The 21,705-nt window shown below is 34.3% G+C and overlaps 2 protein-coding genes across 2 annotated transcripts; both read left to right on the forward strand.

Moving 5' to 3' along the window:
• Positions 1-12,785: 12,785 nt before the first annotated feature.
• Positions 12,786-18,177, forward strand: LOC127130124 (uncharacterized). Its single transcript, XM_051059189.1, has 8 exons — positions 12,786-12,873; positions 13,048-13,122; positions 13,180-13,275; positions 15,751-16,263; positions 16,498-16,617; positions 16,728-16,997; positions 17,075-17,370; positions 17,470-18,177. Exons 1-8 carry the CDS (start codon positions 12,786-12,788, stop codon positions 18,175-18,177), a joined length of 2,166 nt encoding a protein of 721 aa, XP_050915146.1.
• A 39-nt stretch (positions 18,178-18,216) lies between these two features.
• On the forward strand, positions 18,217-19,203 carry LOC127130125 (ATP-dependent DNA helicase PIF1-like). Its single transcript, XM_051059190.1, has one exon. It carries the CDS (start codon positions 18,217-18,219, stop codon positions 19,201-19,203), a length of 987 nt encoding a protein of 328 aa, XP_050915147.1.
• Positions 19,204-21,705: the final 2,502 nt, after the last annotated feature.

Consider the following 21,705-nt stretch of genomic DNA (forward strand, 5'->3'; position numbering starts at 1 on the left):
TTACTCCACTATGTTCGCGAAAAGATAAAGGGCTTAATGTGATTTCGCTAGAATGAAAACGGGTGAAATAAGAGTAAAGGAACTAGGATAGCTATGATGGTATTACTCGAACTGGTTTGCATAAGGTGGGGTTATCTGAGATTGTGACGGTGGTTGTTGATGTCAAGATTAAACTCAAGTTACTTCTAAACAAGGTTTACATGCAACCTAGTACGAATTGATGTGTGTTTTGAAATTTCATCTGGCTAAAATTTTTAAAACAAGTTCTAGACTGTATTTTGCTTGAGGACAAGCAAAGATCTAAGTATGGGGGAGCTTGATAACATGAAATTATATCACATTTTTGGACTCAATTTAATTAAATTATATTATTATTTACTTCAATTCATTTCATTTTATTAGATATTACGCGGTATTTTCTTTCTATTTATCTCAGGTGGTTTATTTGAAGCACAAGTAAAAAAGGAAGAAAAGGAGGTGCAAAAAGGAATGAAAAGAAGCAAATACCAAAGGCCAAAGCCCAGCCCAAAAAGCACAGGCACTGTGCCTGTGACGAGCGTCACAAAGGCTGTGACGAACGTCACGCTTTACACACTTGTGTGACGAGCGTCACACATGGTGTGACGGACGTCACACCATTCCCCTATATTTTTGGCACCAGGAACGCAACAGACCACGTTGAAGCTACTTCCACGCTTGACCCTTGGAACGTGAAGACCGTGTACACGGAAAACCCTTGGAGGCAGTTACAAAAAAGTAGCAGTATAAATGGTAGCTAATTGGAAAAGCTTTGGGATCCACATACTTCCTCGCCGTTTTCTCCTTTTTGCATTTTTTTCTCTTCCAGCAGCATAAGTATTTTACAGCATTATTTTTACAACTTTTATATTATTTTCCTTTGCAATTTCTATTTTCTTTTCCCAGCACTTAATTAATTCTTTTTCGCACAATAGTTTCTACACCGGAAACTATTGTGTACCTTTCACCGGATCTAACCTTACGTTAGAATCTAGTTCTTATTCCTTCGCTTTTATTTTTCTGTTTGATTGAAGAATTCAAGAACAAATCCAACCGGCCTGTGGTGGAGTGTTCAAGACTGCTATTTAATTTCTCAGGTTCTTTAATTATTGTTTGAATTTATATATGCCCTGTTTTACTGTTTATTTATATTATTTGCCTGAGATGAATCTGTTTATGCATGATAATTATTTAAGTTTGTTTAGCATGTCTGGCTAATTTATTTAGGTATCGGTATGTAAAGTAAGCGGAATGAAGGAATCAAAACCAAATTGGTTTAATTAAGTTTAAAATTAAAATCACTCTTTTTACGGTCTCAATTTACAGGTTTAATAACAAGGTTTTTGTACGAAAGTAAAAGACATAAAGAAGTTAAAAGCAATAGAACGAGAGTTTGAGTTTTTGACTGGACAGTGTAAATTGGACATTAATTCTAGATCAGGGCGAGAGCAATTTTTAGAGTTAATTAAATTCTAACCTTTTTCAAAAAGTATTTTTAAAGATTGAATGTGAGGACGAGAGTTAAGCATTTGAATTTAATTATATAACCTAAGTCAACAGAGCGAGAGTTTGAGATAAGGGTGTTTAAACGATTAGTGTTTTCTTAAAAAGAGTTTCTACGGATTCTATTGTTTTCAAAAAGTGGTTTTTGACTTAACTATAAGTGACAGCTACGTTAATATAAAATCATAGTTTATTCAACAGAGCGAGAGTTTGAGATAAGACTTTTAAACAATAGTGTCAACTGAAAGGATTTATTTTAAAAACCAAGAAACCAACGAAGATTTGATTCCCTAATTACGACGAACTACATACCGATATCCGCTTATTAGATATTTATTTTAGATCTTATTTTAGTTTTAGCTTTTCCCCCAAACAATCAAAGTATTACCTGCCTTAGCTTTACGAAGTAACCTTAGATAACGGTATATCGATTCATAAGTCCCTGTAGGATCGATATCTTTTAAAACTACGCGATAGAACTGTGCACTTGCAGTTTGTACCCCAAATTCGACTCATAAAGTCGCGATCACCTGGGTATGGTATGCACGACAGGAGGAGGAACAACAAGGACCGGGCTAGATGTCGGCATAGAAGCAAAGGTTGGAGCAGGACCCTCAGGCATGAAATTGGGAGGCATCCCCTACGGGAATCCGACTGGCATGGCCGCTGGAGAAAAATGTGCACTGGCTGCAGGCACAGTTGAGGAGACAATCTTAGAGATGACCGTCCTCTAGGGAGGAGTTGAAGGCGTCGGAGAAGGCTGGCTCTGGGCAGCCAAGAATGATTCCATTAAGGCACTTAGTCTGGCCACTTCCTCTTTCAGCTCACGGTTCTCTTGCTCTAGGTGATCCATCAGTCTTGAAATGTTGGCTCTAGTGTAGTACCAGTGAGTCAGCTTGTCTTCAAAATAAATGAAGGACACAGAGTTAGACCACAGGACAAGAAGTCGGGAACAAAACCTGCTTATGCACATGATGCATGCAATGCTTGTGCATATGGTTTGTTTTTTATTTCAAAGGAACTTTAGGGTTTTATTTGCAAATTTTGGGAATATTAAACATTTATCACATATGGAAATATTTCATCAAATAATATCGGGGAAAGAAGTACAGCATTGTCAATCATATACAAGAGAAAGGGAAAATAATCATCCTATGGATCCCTAGAAACAATCATCTAAAGCTCGGGACACAGGAAGATAAGATGCACAAAGCCTCTTCACCTCTCTCTCGTAGGCTGCCTCCATATCCGCCTTATCCTTGGCGAGTCGATCATACTTCCTCTTCCAAAACTTGGAAGACTGAGGAAGTAGAGAAGTCCATGCATCATCAGGATCATCAATAACCTGATGTTCGAGGAACTCTATCAAAGCGTCATTCTCTCTAATCTGCTGAAGCAACTCTTCGCGTTCACGGATCCAAGCACGTGAACGGTCTTCGTCTCTCAACTCCTCTACTCCTTGATTAGGGAGGGTTAAAGGCCCAGCCATAATCATAGGTGTAGGTCTCGGATACTCGTAAGGCATGAGATACTCAGACGCTTTCTTCCTCACCCAGGCAGTATAAGGCTCCATAGCAACACAATTCTTAGGACCCAACTCTTTCCTTCCTTTCCTATGAATCTTGCGCCAAGCGCAGACCATCCTAGCTTTCAAGTTTTGGGGATCTTTACCCTCCTGAAAGAACACACCCTCTAACAGAATGTTATTGGGTTTATCCTTTAGGGGGAACCCAAGCTGACGGCGTGCTAAAACAGGGTTGTAGTTAATCCCACCACATGTACCGAGAAGAGGCACATTGGAGAATTCACCACAAGAGTCGATAATCTACACACCATCATACACACGGTTATACCAAGAGATATCATCATTAGTGAGGGACATAAGTCTCGTGGACCACCGTAGACATCCCTTGTTCTCCTTGAAAGCGACCGTCTGCGGTAAGTGAGAAATAAACCACTTATACAACAGAGGTAAACAACACAAAATGGCACCACCACCCTTTGCATTCCTCATATGCAAAGAGAAATAGGCATCACCCAACAGAGTCGGAACGGGATTAAGAGTAGAAAAGATCCTAATAGCGTTCACATCCACAAACTTGTCGATGTTGGGGAACAATACCAATCCATAGATGAGAAGTACAAATATGGCTTCAAAGGCATCCTCACTCATGGCCTTCCCATATATAGTAGCTTGAGCAATGAGGAACTCAGAAGGGAGACCTTGAATTCCACCTTTGGTAGTCATATGAGCACCAACCAGAGATTCATCTATGTGCAACATGTCAGCTATCTCTTGAGAAGTAGGAACCCTCTCCAAGCCACTGAACGACAACTGATCTAGAATAGGTGTACCCACAAGATGGGCATACTCCTCAAGCGTAGGTAAAAGCTGGAAATCAGGAAACGTGAAGCAACGGTACAAGGGATCATAAAACTGCACCAATACACTCATCAACCCTTCATCCACCTGAGTGGTCAGAAGAGGAAGAAGCTTCCCAAAACGAGCTTTGAAACCCAAAGGATCTAATACATAGGATGTCAGATTCCTTATCTCTTTCAAGTCTGGTTGTCTGAAGCTGTACTTCTTTGTATTCCTTCTTTGTCTTTCCATGTCTGAAAATTTTGCAAATAAACCCCTTAAGTTCCTTGAAAATTTTCTTTATTATTGATGATATGGATGCAAATGGGTGCATGAATGCATGAATGCAACAATCACACTCAAGGATCAAGCAAAGCACACCAAACAAAGGTCATGGGATGGATCATGTTATCCTTCATATCAATCATCCATTTTGGTGGATTATAGTTTACACCTTATCTACACCCAAGTTCCATTGATATTAAGGATACATGAACGGATCAACCATGAATCAAGGGTTTGTTGCAAGTCACGAGCATGGGGTCTCGGTTAAAAACCACCCAAAAGGAGTGTACTAGGGTTTAAACCTGCCAAACATGTTCTACAAGAGGTTCCCATAGTCATCATCCCATCTTTCGGATATTATCGCAGAAACGACTACTCGTATTCCAAAAGTATTCTCAAGAGAGACTCTTATGAGTGTAGTATCGCGTAACAATCGTATCAAATCTTACACTTGAACGACTTTCGCACTACATCCTAAGAATAGGCCAAGATGGGCTTGGTAAACTGAGGTCCTTGGCTTCTAAGGTCTATATTGGAAAGAGTAATGTCTATCCACAACTTACTTGTGTGACATTATTGATCCCAAGATGACCTCCACCAAGTGAATGGACTTGCAAGTCAACTTGCTAAGGAATAACTCCACACAAGTCAACAAGACTACGCCATTCTCCTATCCTAAGTGCACTCGAGTCCGGGTATAGAACTCATCTCACAAAGATCACCAAGCATACAAGGAATTAATATCAAGCAATTCAATCATTACATACAATACAATAATCCCAAATTGCACAAAAATATGTCACAAGACAAATACAATACAACAAACATGAAAAGTTGGCAAAACCCACTAGGATAACTACCCTCCCCAGCAGAGTCGCCACTTTTCTGTAGCGGGGTATTCGTTACCATTAGAGATGTTGACTAAATCCAAGGTAAATCATACAAGTCGAGTCGCCACCACACTTCTATTTATCCAAAGGAATGGTTAGAAAGCGAACAAAAACCTAATAGTTTTAACAAAAACTAGTAAAAGAAACAGAGATCTGGGTAAGGGGGTTGGTTATGCAATGGGAAGGTGTTAGGCACCCAAAACATCCTAGGTACTTCTAGGGAGCCCTTTTCACACTTGTTGTAAAGGTTGTTTGTTTTTGTGAAAATTTATTTGTGCAAACATGATTGAAGAGATGAGAAGAGAATATACAAGTTATTTACATTTTTGTGTTTGAGTGGATAAACCCATTGCCTACGTACCATCTTATAAAAAGATTAGGATCAAAACCTCGTAGTTCGGGGTAAAAATCTCAAAACAAGTTGGTGAATTGATTGGTCCAAAAGCCTTAAGGTCTTTTGTTATCAACGGGAGAAAACTCATCCAAACCACAAATCCACCATGTAAGGATAGCTTCAACATGCTAGTGAGGGGTTAACCCTATAATAAGCATGGAAGACTCATTGTCCATCACTAAGGATATAGGTGAGTATTACATCTACCACAAAGATAACTCAAACCTAATAGCTAAAGGTTATGGAAAATTTGATTAAGAAGTGGCCATTGGGACCACAAAAAGAACTTTGAATGGGTTATATTTACCAATTAGAAGTATGTACAAAAATGGTCAAAGTTGACTTAAAGATTCAATTCAAAATAAGTGTTATGAAAAGAAAGTTTGAAAATCAAAAGCATAAGGCTTAGGTTTCTAATGTTTGAAAACAATAGTTAAATGTTTGCACAAAAAGTTTTGGCTTGGGTTAGAGTGGAGAGAAGAAGAAGAATGGCTAAGTCCTAAGAAAAACAAAAAGGTGAGGGATAAGAAATGAAACCACACTAGGAGTTCCTCTCTTGAGATCATATTGATGATCCAAGTAGCTCCCATCCTTTGGAACAAAGCAATCACAAGCAAATATTTCAAGCAATCAAACACAAGGTCATGCTTCTAAGAATCCTCCAATGGCTTTTGTATCTCTCACTTTGGATGAACATGGCAATGGTCCTCCAATTAAGCTCAAATGGAAACTCCTAGCATAAGAGCACACACATCAAAAGTTCCATGAAGTAAAACAAGAATGGACAAGAGTGAGTTTAGAGATTTGGTCCTTCTAATCCATCTTCATCATTAAGATCCTTTTACTCCAATTTTGCATAAGGAAAGGTCCTAGAATCTAAGTCCAATTCTCCATTTCTTTGCATAAGGAAGTCCTAGAAACTAAGTCAATTTCTTTGCATTTGGTCCACAACAATCAAAACAAAAACACAAGCACAATAATATATACACAATTATGTGCTCAAGTGAGCAAAAGGCAAATGGCATTAACATAAACATGTGCTCAAGTGAGCAAAGAGAAAAGCAAATGGATAATATGTGCAAGAATAGTAAATTGCATAAAAGTAAAGTGCATAAAGTAAATGTTAATTGTTAATGGTTAGTGTTAGTAGTTAGTGTGCCATAAGGCAAATTTAGCGCTATGTTAAGCAATCGTAATTGGACTTATGTAGAAGTCACAACTATCTGAGGCCGGTCAATAATAATGTAGGCAACAACACAAGTTAGGAGTCTTGATTAGTGAACCAAGTCCCAACAACTTGCCATGCCAAAAAGAAGAAGAGAAATGATCTTGTTTTGGTTTAAGCCTTTTGCATGATTTAGAAGACAACCTATCCTTAATGCAAAGCCATTCACTTGATCAATTGATCAAGATGAAATAGATTTGAATCAAGGAAGATTAAATCTCCCTAACCAATGCTAACTTAGCAACCTTTAACTCATTGATCAAGAAGAAAATAAATAGAAGAAGAAGAAGAAGAAGGAGGAGATGGATAAGAGAAATGGAAATGGCAAAATTAAAATGCATTAAATGAAATACAATGTACTAATCCTCATATGTTGACCACTAACATTGAAAGTCAAGATCAAACAATCAAAAACAGAAGTGAGATGAAGATTGGGAGTCAAGAAATGAATAAACTATTTTTGGCATTTTTTAATATTTGAAATAAACTTGAATTAAAAATAAAAGAAAAGGTCAAACTTCAAAATTACTTCAAATCAACCTTGGAAGGTCCAAGTAATTTATCCCAAGTTCAACAAGGTCAAACAAAGTTTGACAAAAAATTTCATCATTTTTAAAAGTCAGAAACTATTTTTAATCAATTAAAAATGAATAAAAATAACCTAATTGAACTAAAATCTCAAATAAATCTCAAATCAATTCAAAATTGATGAGATTATTTTTCATAGATCTATCATCATTCAAATAGGTTAGGAAAATATTTTTGCATTTTTTGAATATCAAAAACTATTTAAAATGAATTAAAAATAACCAGAAAATAGAAAATTCATGAAAAATATCAAATGACACAATAAAAAATATTAAAAATCAGAAATAGAAACTAGAATTTATTTGGGAAATAATGCAATTGGTCCCATAATTTTTGGATTAAAAATGAAAGAGATATTGATTTTTGAAATAAAAGGAATTAAAGAAAATAAAAATCAGAAAATAAAAATGCAAAAAAACATGGAGCGTTAGATCTGAGCTCATTAATTGAGCTGGCAGATCACACGCTCCAGAGATGCGCGCCTACCATGTGCCTTGGTCAATTGAAGCGCATGATGCATTTAAAAAGGTCATAACATTGGACGCATGGGATCGAATCTGGAAACACCATCACACGGTCCAGATTAAATCTGGCAATAAAGCAGCCACCGGAGCCACCGTCTTCTCCGGTGAGCATGCAGTTTCTGGCCAGATTTACAGAGATTCAAACCTTAACCAAATCGTGCGATCTATACATCATTAGAAAGCTGGGATGATGTACATCATCCCTGTACCATCCATTTTCATTCTAGATTTCTATGGTTTGAGAAATCAGAAGTTGAAAAATCTGGTGTTCATCATGAACTCAATGAATTTCAGAAACTAAAAGCATAAACATGGTGCCTCTATTGAGAGGACTTCAGCCAACACAAGATCCAAGCAAATAGGTCCATGGATGATGAGAATCGAAGAAAATACCAGTTGGAGTGTAAACTTGAGTTCTGGTACTTTCAGCACGATGCCTTGCTTGCTTTGCTAAAACAGAAGTTCACTGAGATGAATGATGATGGTTTAGAAGCTTAAGATCCAAGAATTCAACCAGATGAAGTTGAATTTTGGATCTGAATTTTTTTTAAGAAAATGCAATTGCTTCTTTAGTGATGGCTATGGAGAGAATTCAGTAGCATTTCATGTTGAATCATGCGTGTGAAATGAATGGAATGAAGTCTTTATTTATAGAAAAAGTGGCAAGGAGAGTGTGAAATGATCTGTGTGCATGGCATGTGAAGCTTCATTGCATGGGCTTGCATGATCATGCACAAGGCCCAAAAACAATGCCAAATGAAATCTGAGCATCAGCCAAATGGAATTGGACGTGTGACTTGCAAGGCAAATGCTTATGCACCAAGATTTCAAGTGAATTCTTCATTTGTACCTAAACATTCTTCTCTTCGAAAGTACCATTTAGAAAATCCAAACATAGGCATGTGGGTAATGGTTGGAAAGGTCTTTGTATAAGGAACAAATGCTATGTTGGACAAAAACTAATTTGAAGTGTGGAAATTTTTGAAATTTGAGTTTAAAGTGCAAGGTGCAAGATATGTCAAAGCAAGGTTTCTAAAATTGGCCAACTTTCAAGCCCTTCTGTTTTGATGATGCAAGCCTCAAATGGAAAAACCTCTAACATAAAAGTTATATATATTTTGAAGTTGGACTTTTTTGACTTTCAATGCAATTGGTCAAAAAGGACCTATAATGTCTTGCATTATCACATGTATTTCCTTTGAGATTTTAAACTTTTGTTAAACATAACATTTGAAGTAGACATCTTGAGCTTTCCAATTAATTTTATTCCACCTCAAAATCATAAAAAATGAATGAGTTATGTCCTTGGGAAATTGACCCACAATTAGGGTTTCGGTCAAAATGACCTATAATGTATTGGAATGGCAGATGGTCTTCCAAGCTTCAAATCAATTTTTGATGAACATGAAAGTTGTTCATATTGTACTTAAGAACATTTTTGCTTTTGGAACCATCTCCATTTGACCAACACATAAAAAGGTAGGTCTCAGTGCATTTCAAAATAGTGAGATGAATTGACTGATCAACTTCTTAAGTCTACAACCCATATCTTGATGAATTGACGATTTAGGACACTCAAATAAGTTCAAGTATGCATGAAATGAAGAGGTAAAGAACTTCCCTTTATTGTATTTGACTATGGGTTGAGGTTGCTTCATGAGCAAGGCATTGTGGTGCACAGATGAATTAGGTTTTCCTTGGGGCACAAACCTCAAATCCTTTGACTTGCTTTGATAAAAATGATGCATTGAGGTACTAGGGAGGCATATTTGATGGATGAGAGCTTTGGGGACCATTACCATGCTTGCTATCATCTCCTCTTGACCATGTCTTTGTACTAATGATCTCCTTGAAGCTTTGGACCTTGTGATTGCTCAAGCTATACAACAAAAGATGTTAGTGACATATTTTTGTGCTTTTGGTTAGTAAACAAAATGAGAAAAGCAATGATATACAATTCAAACATGCTTGGTGATCTCAAACCATCTCATAGAAGGTCCCACCCAAAGGCAAAGGGAACCAAGATGCTAATGATCCTTGAGGCTATGCAAATGCAATGTTATGATGCCATGAGGGATCTTAGGGCCAAAATTGGGGTCTTACAATAGCAGTTACAACATATAGGAAATGACAGTTTAATTTTAAATAATGGATGCATTGGCTACACACATAAAATCCAAGTGTAAATGGGAGTTTCTGTGACATCACCAAAATATTTCCTTAACTTCTCAATATCAATGTTCTTATTATTTGCTGCTGCAAAAACAATTACCAACCTTATTTATCTTTCACCATAACATAAACCTTCATCTCTCACGTGAACCACCACCAACAGCGATCCTACGAACATTCACGATTTTCATTTTTTTCATTTCCTCCGGTTACAGCAACAACCAAAAGCACCGCTGAACTTCCGACATCACCGCTGATACATCCAACGGCCAACCTTCGTGATTGAACTACCTTGCCAGAAACTTTTGAAGGTACCTGAAATTCTAACTTCTATCTATGACTTCTTTGCTTTATGTGTTTCGAAAGCAACACTGGAATTTTCATTAGGATTCGTTCATATTTGTATAATCAACTTTTTTCACTTATTTATAGTCCTCCATTCTGCAATTGTGAAAGTGGAAAAGAAAAGTGCATTAACAAAAAGAAAGAATGTTCAAAGTTTATGATGTGAGATTTGTCATATTAGCACTTTTTCAAAAGCTGTGATGTTCATATATTTAGGTACTCATGTAAATATCACATGTAAACATTATATGAGTTATAAAGTTATAAAGTTACACCTTTTATGACTTCTTATATGTAAAAATATATGAACGGGACAAACATTATAGAAGTTACTTTATAAAACGTGTAATTATTATAGAAAAAGCATTAAGAAATTAGTAACTTCTATATAGTGGTATATTAATTAATTATAATTATGATGTTTTTAATTATTACGTTTTAATTAAAACGTTTAAAATAACCAATTACGTATAATTATGATTATTTACGCAGAGTTTATAAAACGTGTTTAATAATTCTTTTTCTGTAATTAAAACGTTTAAAATAACCAATTATTTATTGATGTTTACACGTTTATAATTATGATGTTTTTAATAGTTCATAATTTATAAACTCTATATTATATTAATTAAAAAGCATTAAGAAAGTAGTACCACTTTGTATGTTCATATATTTAGGTACTCATGTACCGGTTATTTTTAATAACCACGTTTTACTAATTAGTTCCTTCGGACAAATTATTTAAAATACCTTTCACATAATTATTTGGACGGGACAAACATTATAAAAGTTATTTTAATAATGAATTAATAATTAAAAGAGACAAAATTTCATATGAGTACCTTCGGACAAAAGACCACCTATATATTTAGATAACGGCCTAAACAAAATGCAACGGACAGAATCCACAACTGATTTAGTGAGGGTGTGATGTTTACAACTTAAATTTATTTAATGGACTGACATACTATAATAATTTAATTATTAATTAATTATTAAAATAATTAGTTGAACGAAATATTAATTAATAAATTGGTGGAAATTTTGGGTAACATAATATTTTATTACTTAAAAGAAAACAATATTAACGTATTTTGGGTAACATAATATTTTATTGGTTAAAAGAAAACAATATTAACGTATTTTGGGTAACATACAAAGTGTAATGCTTATTTTAATATATTTTCATAATTTGAATAATAAAATCATCTTATGCACTGCAACACTTATTTTAACGTATTTTAGATAAAGTGTAATACAATAATATATTACATAATTATTACATAAGTGATATATTTAATGTATTTTAACTGTGTTAGATTAAGTAGAAATAATTTAATTATTAAAATTATTTTGAATGCGCAAATTCAATATTATGTGAAAAAAAACGGAAATGAAATCTCACTAAAAAATTTATCAACATTTATGTACGTCATGCAACATTTATGTAGGTTATTTGCGGAAATCAACACCATATTTAAATTTATAGTATACTTGAAATTATGTGGTGTTCTTATAAAAACCCTCAAAGTTTAATGTAGAAACATGAAAAAGATGCATGACTTAATTGAAGTTACTGAAATAATTTAAAGTTTCTAGAAAAGTAACCAAAAGAGATAAAAAGAAATTTAAAAATGTAAGGGAATAGAAAGTGTTAGAGAGAAGAAAAGTATCACTCCCGTTTTTTTTGCATTGCATTTTGACTTTGTTCTCTCTTATAGAATACCATTTTTTTTTAATTGTAATTTTAAGGTAAATTTTTTATCAAGTTAAATTATTATAAAGTATGAAAATATATCAAGTTAAATTAGTATATAGTATGAAAATATATCAAGTGAATAATATATCAAGTTATTCATGCTTATTTTTTTAATTTTCATAATTTTTATTAAGCATATAAGCATTTTTTAAAAGCATAATATAACGATTATATCAAGTTATTTTCATATAAGCATATATTATTCTATTTACTATTTTTTACTGCGCTAATAGTATATAGAATACCATATCAAGTTATGAAAATAGTATATAGAATACCATATCAAGTTATGTTTATGTTTATTAATAATTTGATTATATGCTTATATAATTTTTTATAAGCATAAAATAATGATATAACTTAATAAAATAGTATATAGAATAATATAATGATTATATGTTATTCATGCTTATTTTTTTAATTTTCATAATTTTTTTATTTTAATTTTATGTTTTTGTAGAGGATTCGGTATAGTTTCCAGTTGACAATTACATTAATAAAATGGAAAATAATACCCGTCAAATATCAAGTCAACAACAGAGGTCAAGAAGGTCCGAAAATGAAAGGAAAAGGAGACAAAATATGAGCAACGAGCAGAGAGAAAACAATTTGTCGAGACGACGTGAAAATTATAGGCGGCGAAAAGAGCAAGAGAAACAAGCTCAAACATCTCGCCCTATAAACAGTCAGTCGAGAGTTCCATTTCAAAATTTTACAAATATGACTTTTCCAAGATCACATTTTCAAGGAACTCATGACAGTGAAGCTGACCCAAGTAGAATTACACATGTTAATGATGTTTCACTTGGTTGGTGATTATCAATATATATATATATATATATATATATATATATATATATATATATATATATATATATATATATATATATATATATATATATATATATATATATATATTATATTACATTTCATAATTTTGTTCGCTTTCGTCATATCTTATTTTATGTATTTAAACCCGCAGATCGTAATTGCACATCACCTAATCAACGAAACAACACGAGTCAATCCGATACAAGTATAAGTGATATAGTTCTAAGTATGTGAGTATTAATTTTTACAAATGTATACATATTAATTATTATTTTTGTATCAGATGATATGGATGTTGATGAAGCTTTGGAGGATGCAGTAATATCATATGTTAACATGGACGCCAGAGAAAATGGTGCATTATCACGTCGTCCTCAAGGTATGTTCGTAAGAATTTTGCTTCAAATAAATGTAGCATTTGCTCATGTGACGTAAAATTTAAAATCATGCAATATTAAAATATAATAATTGAAGCATCTTGCATATATTTTTTATTTGTATTTTAGATTTTAGATAATATTTAGTAATCAATATCAAACTCCTGCTTGTAGAATCAGGACATGCTTTTCGAGCAAAGCACAATATTGCTCGAAATTTCAAAAATAATATGATGATGGCAAAATCCCGGTTGCCTCATCCATTTACCTGTAGACACTGCAATGCAAGATTGTTTCATCATGAATCACGTGACACGTGTTGTAATGGTGGAAAGGTATCATTCTCACGAGTTAATGCTCCTATAGAATTGCAACAATTATTTTTGGATGGTTCATGTAACACCCCGATGAAATAAGGCTAATTATTTAATTTAAATTAATATAATATTTATTAATTTAATTAATTAATTGGAAATATTATTGGATTATTATTATTATTGGAAAATATATATATGTTGGAAATAAGGAAAATAGCCCATTTGGAGTAAAAAGGTTTTTACGTGAAAAGCAGAGAAACGATCGTGAAAGAGGAAAAGGGCAAAGAGACAGAGCTAGGGCTGAAGGTTGAAGAGAGAAAAGCTTAGAGCTCAAAGATTTGCCGGATTAATCAGGTAAGGGGGGTTTATCGTCGACTAATGGGTATTATGGGATAATATGTAATGGGTAGTGATAAGCCGTTGATTTGACCCTAATTGGGATTGTGAATGCTGAAAATGATGCTGGATAAACTGTGTTAAAAACTGAAATTTGATCCGTAATTGTGTGAGTCGTGTTTTCCCGAACGTATAGCTTTTTACGGAATTGGAATCGGAGGTCCGGAAGTCCTCTAACGGCGGAAAATGCGGAGAATTCTGCATTCTGCCTTGTGTTAGCGCAGGAACAGCTTCTGTCTTGCGTTAACCGGTTAACCCAGGGTGTTAACCGGTTAACACTGTGTTGAATTGTGTAAATTGCTGTTTTGTCTGTGTTAACCGGTTAACCCAGGGTGTTAACCGGTTAACACTGTTGTGATTGCTGAGATATTGCTGTTTGTGCTGCGTTAACCGGTTAACCCAGGGCGTTAACCGGTTAACACTGTTAAGTTTTGGGACAGGAAGCGTGTTTGTGCTGCGTTAACCGGTTAACCCAGGGCGTTAACCGGTTAACGCTGTTGCAGAGGGGAAAAAGTGTTAATTAAAATGTTGTATGCCTAATTGATGGTTGCCTATACCCGTGTGTGATATAGTAGGGATTATTTCCCGCTGTTTTGAGCAGTATCGGTATTAGTAGAGTGTGCTAATACTGTGATTGAATTAATTGACATGATATGATGTTTTGATACATGTGTTGATGATGTGTGATGGTATGCATAATATTGTGAATGTATATGTTATGCATGTGTTGTGAATGGACTGTTTTATGGCTTAGAGTGTGAGCATATGTCCATTGTGGATTTTGTTGTGATGTTGCATTGCTAGATGATTAGCATGCATATTGTGGCCTTTATGGTGGTAGCTAATTCCCGTGGTGAGGAATTAGTGATGTTAGTCGTTTTGGACTGTTGTTGATGTTGCATGCTAGGTGAATTAGCGTGCATAGCATGGCCCTTGGGGTGGTAGCTAATTCCCATAGTGAGGAATTAGTGATGTGAGTCACTAGGTCTCAAATGAGTGGGACTAGTGAGCTTGGTAGCCGTACCTGGATTGGTCGGTGAAGTTGAACTATATGTTCAAGAATAGTCGGTACGCATGCATGGAGTCTCATTGCATAAATTTTGTATGGCGTATAATATGAATGGATGTATTCCAGTATTATACGTGTGTTGCGTGTTTGTGTTGTTATGGAGTATGATTTGAGATTATACTTGTGCCTTATGTTGGTGTTGAATACGATATTGAGCTGATGTGCTGTTACTGATTGTATGTTGTGATTAGGGTGATTAATGTGTCAAATTACTTAACATGACATGAGATTTTATAATGCTTATTATATCGATTGAGGAACTCACCCTTACAACTTTATTTTCAGGTAACGAGCAGTGAGTGAGTAGAAGCTAGTCCTCGGAGTCTAGTATAGTTCCTTAGTGGGTCGTGCTCTGATAGATGTAACATCGGGACGGGATGTTTTACTTGTTTTCATTGATGATTGTTGAATAAGCTTACATGTATTGTATTACATGTTTTGTATTGATGTTGGATTTTATTCCGCTGCGAATTATGCAAATGTTTTATTTGATTAAATAAATGAGCATGACAGGATGGATTGGAACATGGTGTGAAGTGTGTGTGTGACACCCTTAACTGCATAATTACTCTGAGTTTTATATGTTGTTTTAATTAAATATTGGGGTATTTTAGAAGGGTGTTACAGTTCAGCTGAAGGAAAACATTTTAGGCAACATATTCGAAGTTATAACCATGTGCTTTCATTCACTTCAGTTGGTGTTCATGTTGATGAGAATATTCTTGCATCTGGTCGTAGTATATACACATTTCGTGCTCAAGGTGCTTTTTACCATAACATAGGAGGTTTCTATCCAAATGAGGGTGTCAGGCCGCGTTTCTTACAACTATACGTCTACGACACCGATAATGAGCTACATAATAGAATGCAGGAAAATCCACAGCTACACCAAAATGTAGTTCACAAATTACAGAAAATGCTCCATCAGTTTAATCCTTTTGTAATTAGGTTCAAGCAACTTTCAATACTTCCAAATATCAGTGAATGTAGCCTCATACTTAAGGAGCGTCCAAGTAATCACCATCAATATAATCTTCCAACTGCTGAACAAGTTGCGACAATTATTGTTGGATGTGATGCAGATTCTATGGATTATGGAAGGGATATTAATGTCATTCGTTGTGATGGAAATCTCAAGAAAGTTCAAGAGACAAAGGGATATTATGATCCTTTGCAATACCCTGTATTATTTCCATTTAGGAAGCATGGTTGGGACATCAATACAACAAATTGCAATGGATGAAGAGTGTCATGTCGAGCATATTACAGTTACATGCTTTAGGTAAATTTGGATTAATTTTAGTAGATAATCTACTTATCTAAGTGTTGTTTAAAAAACTTTACATTTAACACCGACATTTTTTTCAATCAACTGTAGATTCGCCCAAATGATCAATCAATGTTGTTAAATGCGGGTCAACTGTTGCAATAATATGTTGTAGACAATTATGTCAAAATTGAATCAGGGAGATTAAGGTGGATTAAAGAGCACCAAAGTGATATACGTTCTGAATTGTACCAAGGTTTACATGATGCTTTGCATGTTGGTGAAACTAATGCAGGTACAAATTCATATAACATAAATATACAATTTTAGATTAATAATTAGTTGTACTTCTAATGCTAATAATTCATATATTCTAATACTAATGCATTTCATGAATCATCGTAGAGAACATTGGAAAAAGAACAATATTGCCATCATCATTTATTGGCGGTCGTCGAGACATGACACAATGTTATGAAGATGGCATGGCTATTGTTCTTAATGGCGGTAAACCAGATATTTTTCTAACAATGACATGCAATCCTTCTTGGAGTGAGATAACATCAAAACTTTTGCCTTTTCAAACACCACAAGATCGTCCAGATTTACTAACAAGAATATTTCGTTCGAAATTTGAGAAATTGAAGGATGATGTTATTAATAAAGGAGTCTTGGGTAAAGTTAAAAGCTACATGTATGTCACTGAATTTCAAAAGCAAGGACTGCGCATGTGCATATGTTGTTGGTCTTAGAAAGTAACGATAAGTTGCGTGACCCAAAAGATTATGATAGTATGGTAAAAGCAAAAATACCTAAATTAGAATGTGAACCGCAGTTGCATGAAGCTGTTGTAAGACATATGATCCACAGACCTTGCGGCATAATCAACCGAAAGTCTCCATGTATGAAAGACGGACATTGTAAAAAAAGGTATCCCAAACAATTCTTGGATGAAACACATCAAGGCACTGACTCATATCCCGAGTATAGGAGAAGGTTTGATGAGTCTGTATCGTTAGGTAAAGATAGGTCTGTCGATAATAGATGGGTGGTTCCTTATAACCCTTGGTTACTGTTAAAGTATGACTGTCACATCAATGTAGAGATTTGCAGTAGCATTAAAAGTATCAAGTATCTATACAAATAGGTGTACAAGGGCCCTGATCGTGTGGCTATGGAGGTTCATAAAGGATCATACATGGATGAAGTTCAGCAATATGTTGATGCAAGATGGATTTGTGCTCCCGAGGCATTATGGAAAATATTTCGATTCACTCTTTACCGATTATATCCTTCGGTTGAAAGATTGCAGATCCACTTGCCGAACCGCCATCAAGTGTGCTTTTATGATCATCAGCAAATTGTAGATGTGTTAAATAATGAACGCAACTCCAAAACAATGCTCACACAATTCTTTGCATTGAATCTACGAGATCCACAAGCAAGAAAGTATCTGTATAGAGAGATTCCAGAGCATTATTGTTGGAACAAGCAGGATATGGAATGGCATCGTAGGCGATCAACAAGAAAAGTTATCGGGAGAATCTATACGGTATCACCTTCAGAGGGAGATAAGTTTTATTTGCGACTGTTGTTATCGCATGTCACAGGTCAAACCAGTTGGGAATATCTTCTTACAAATAATGGCATGACTTTCAGTACATTCAAAAAATCAGCCGAGGATAGGGGATTTCTAGAGACTGATCATAGTATTCGTGATTGTTTGGTTGAGGCTACGAGTCTCCTAATGCCATATGTTTTACGAAGGTTATTCGTGACGATTTTAATATTTTGTGAACCTACTGATGTTAGAGGCCTTTGGAATGAGTTTTTTACACATATGGTAGAGGATTAACAAACAGCTAACAATGTTGTGGAATCAGACTTAACTAATATGTTGTTGAAGGACTTGAATGAACTCTTAAACCTGCACGGTAAAAAGATTGATGATTATGATCTCCCATCTTTACCCCCTAATACAATAGACAGAGGTGCAATTCCAAGTATTATACAAGAGGAGTTAGCGATCGATATCCCCAATGAAGATATTGAATCAATTGCTAAGTTAAATAATGATCAAATGATTGCATTCAACACCATTATGAATGTAATTGTTCAAAAACACAGTGGGGTATTTTTTGTTGATGGTCCAGGAGGAACATGTAAAACATTCCTTTATAGAACATTAATGGCAAGTTTAAGAAGTATAGGAGAAATTGTCTTAGCAACTGCATCATCTGGTATAGCTGCAACATTGTTACCCGGTGGTAGGACTGCACACTCTCGATTTAAGATACCTATTGATATTCAACCGAGTTCCATTTGTGGTATTGAAAAGCAAAAGGATCTTGCAAATCTCATTAGAGTTGCTGCCACAATAATTTGGGATGAAGCACCAATGACAAACAAAAATTGTTTGGAAGCCTTAGATCGATCATTACAAGACATTTGTAGCAACAATGCTCCATTTGGTGGAAAAGTTCTGATCAGGGGGGGGGATTTTCGTCAAGTTCTTCCTGTTGTAAGAAAAGGTACTAAGGCACAAATGATTTCAGTGTGTATTGTTCAGTCTCATTTATGGAATCATACCAAGATTTTGCATTTGCGTCAAAATATGCGATCATTGCATGATCAAGAATTTGCAGAATTTCTTATTCGCATTGGTGATGGTGTTGAACCTATCAAACCAGATGACATGGTGATGTTATCTTTACATATTGCAATCCCATGGGAAGGTGAACATTCCATACAAGTACTTATCCAACATATTTTTCCTAATTTAGAATTGCATGGTTGGGATGCCCCATATATGGTACAAAGAGCTATTTTGACACCAATAAATGATGATGTCCAGAAATTGAATGATATGATTATCGATTAGTTTCTAGGAGAAGAACATAATTTGTTATCGTTCCAGCAAGAATTCTTAAACTCAATTGCACAAGGTAGTTTGCCACCACATATTCTAAAGATAAAAAAGGGTGCACCATTGATGTTGTTACGAAATCTAGATCCTAGATATGGATTGTGTAATGGGACCCGGTTATTATGTCGTGGTTTATTTATGAATATGTTGGATATGGAAATCCTGACAGGAAGCAACGCAGGAAAACATGCTTTTTTGCCTAGAATTAAAATAAAAACATCTGCAAGTGATGGTCTACCTTTTGTCCTTAGTAGAAAGCAGTTTCCTGTGCGACTACGTTTTGCAATTACAATAAATAAATCACAAGGACAAACCATTCCAAATGTTGGAATATATCTTCCACGACATGTTTTTAGTCATGGACAGTTATATGTAACTTTATCCAGGGGTGTTTCACAGACTACAACAAGAGTTTTAACCAGGGAAGGAAAATTGAAAGGAGAAGATGGTGACTACACAAAAAATGTAGTCTACAAACAAATTCTTTTATCGCACCCGCATGTATTTATTAAGTACATTGAAAAAATTGCTCACACGTTGATTCCCATTTTGGTTACACGACATACCAAGCTTATATTGTATTATTTATATCATAGATAGATAATAACTAAATATAATTTTCTTTTGCTTTAATATACAGCCAAACTAGAACACGATGAAATCTTTCAATTATGTAAGGAGTTGAGACGAAAGAATGTCGAAACTTGCTTCAACATGAAAGTAAGTTATACTTAATCATTTATTTTATGCTTTTATGTTAGATATAAATGGGGTGATAGTTATTCTCACTATTCTTATGCAATAAATTTTAGATAACAGACTTTGAAGATAAATGGAACACATGGAAGGATGAACAAAGTATTTCATCCATCGGCAAACTCGACAATAAGGTGTATTTATCTTTTCCGTAATATGTATAAAAAAATTCTTGCACTTTCATCACTCTTTCAGTAACATTTTTATCATCCTCATTGAAACAGGTCAAACGTTTGAAAATTTACTCCATCGGTTGGAGTTCCACAGTGATAACAGATAAAACACAACTTTGGAAAATGGTGAAAAGAGAAATAATATCTCAAAGGATGGAGAGGTTTTTTATTTAATTCATTTAAGAATATATTTACTCTATATTATTTTTGAATGCATGAATTTAACTGCTATTTGTGGTTTATGTAAATAAAACCATATATATTTACTAAGTCCATTGTTTTCCTTATTTACCAGAAATCAAGGTAATTCAGAAACAAGTCATAATTGTTGTTCTACCAAATCTAGACTAAAACAAAGTATCTCCATTCTCCAGGTATTATTTATGTCGCAATAAACCATATTATATTCAAACGAGTCAAATGTTCTGAATGTATTTCTTTTATAATATGACATTTCGTCATGTATTTGTAGTTTTTTAAATCTCAAGAACGCATTGATAAAGGGATGTACGAAGAATTGATTCGAATCTTTATAAGGTAAGCAAAAGCTATATTACACAACTTACTATTAATTTTACTATCTTTTTCTCTAAAAAAAAATCTAATTTAAGAATCTTATATTTTTTCTTTACTACGGAAAACAATTGTAGGGAAAAAGAAAATACTTCGAATAGAGATTTCATGTTCGGCATTCCTCTTAAAGAACGTCATTGATTACACAGTATCAATATTACTTTGCATGCTTCGATATAATTTTGAATATCTTTATTTACCATTTTCAAAATGTAATAATATTATTTTTAATGCGACATACAGTAGAAACCTCATAAAAAGAAAAACAAATTTTTTTTTTCTCTGCTGTGCGCATTAAAAAAAGCGGGCAGACGGGCACGGGAGTGCCCGTCTGAGCGCTAGTAATTAATAAAAAGAATTGAAACAGACGTGGTAGAAAACTTAAATAATATAATAGATAAATTGGTATAATAATAAAAAGTGATGAAAAATACAAACTGTATAACTCTTCTCCAACATGTTCTTCTTAAAATTAAAATTAAGAAAAAATGATCAAACTATATCACAAAATTGGAAAAGTGAAATAAGAATGAACAAAATTAAATATATCATTATTTACATTAAACCGGAAAGTATTGAATATCGGCGAGTGAATAGGTGATTAGAATGTAAAAAAATTGTCTACAGAGCATATTATGAAAAGATTCTCTTTTTCTTCTGCATTAGTATTTTCAAAGGCACAAAAGATGCATCCCTTTACTCGCTTCCTTAAATTATAACGTGCTAATGCAGTTTCATGGATGGTAACCAATTTTCGTCTTTATAGCATGTCCGGATATATCAGTCTAAAAACCGTGTTATAACGTGGCAATCCAGTTACAATGAAACATTTTTGAAATAATTATAATATTTGAAGGATAAAATAGGAAATAAAATAGGCCAGACTACAATTTGCAATCCCCATTATATGTTGTTATAGAATAGATGATTTTTTCAAATGTAATTATAATATTTA

The sequence above is a fragment of the Lathyrus oleraceus genome, chromosome 3 (assembly GCF_024323335.1).
Source record: "Lathyrus oleraceus cultivar Zhongwan6 chromosome 3, CAAS_Psat_ZW6_1.0, whole genome shotgun sequence".
Classification (NCBI taxonomy): Eukaryota; Viridiplantae; Streptophyta; class Magnoliopsida; order Fabales; family Fabaceae; genus Lathyrus; species Lathyrus oleraceus.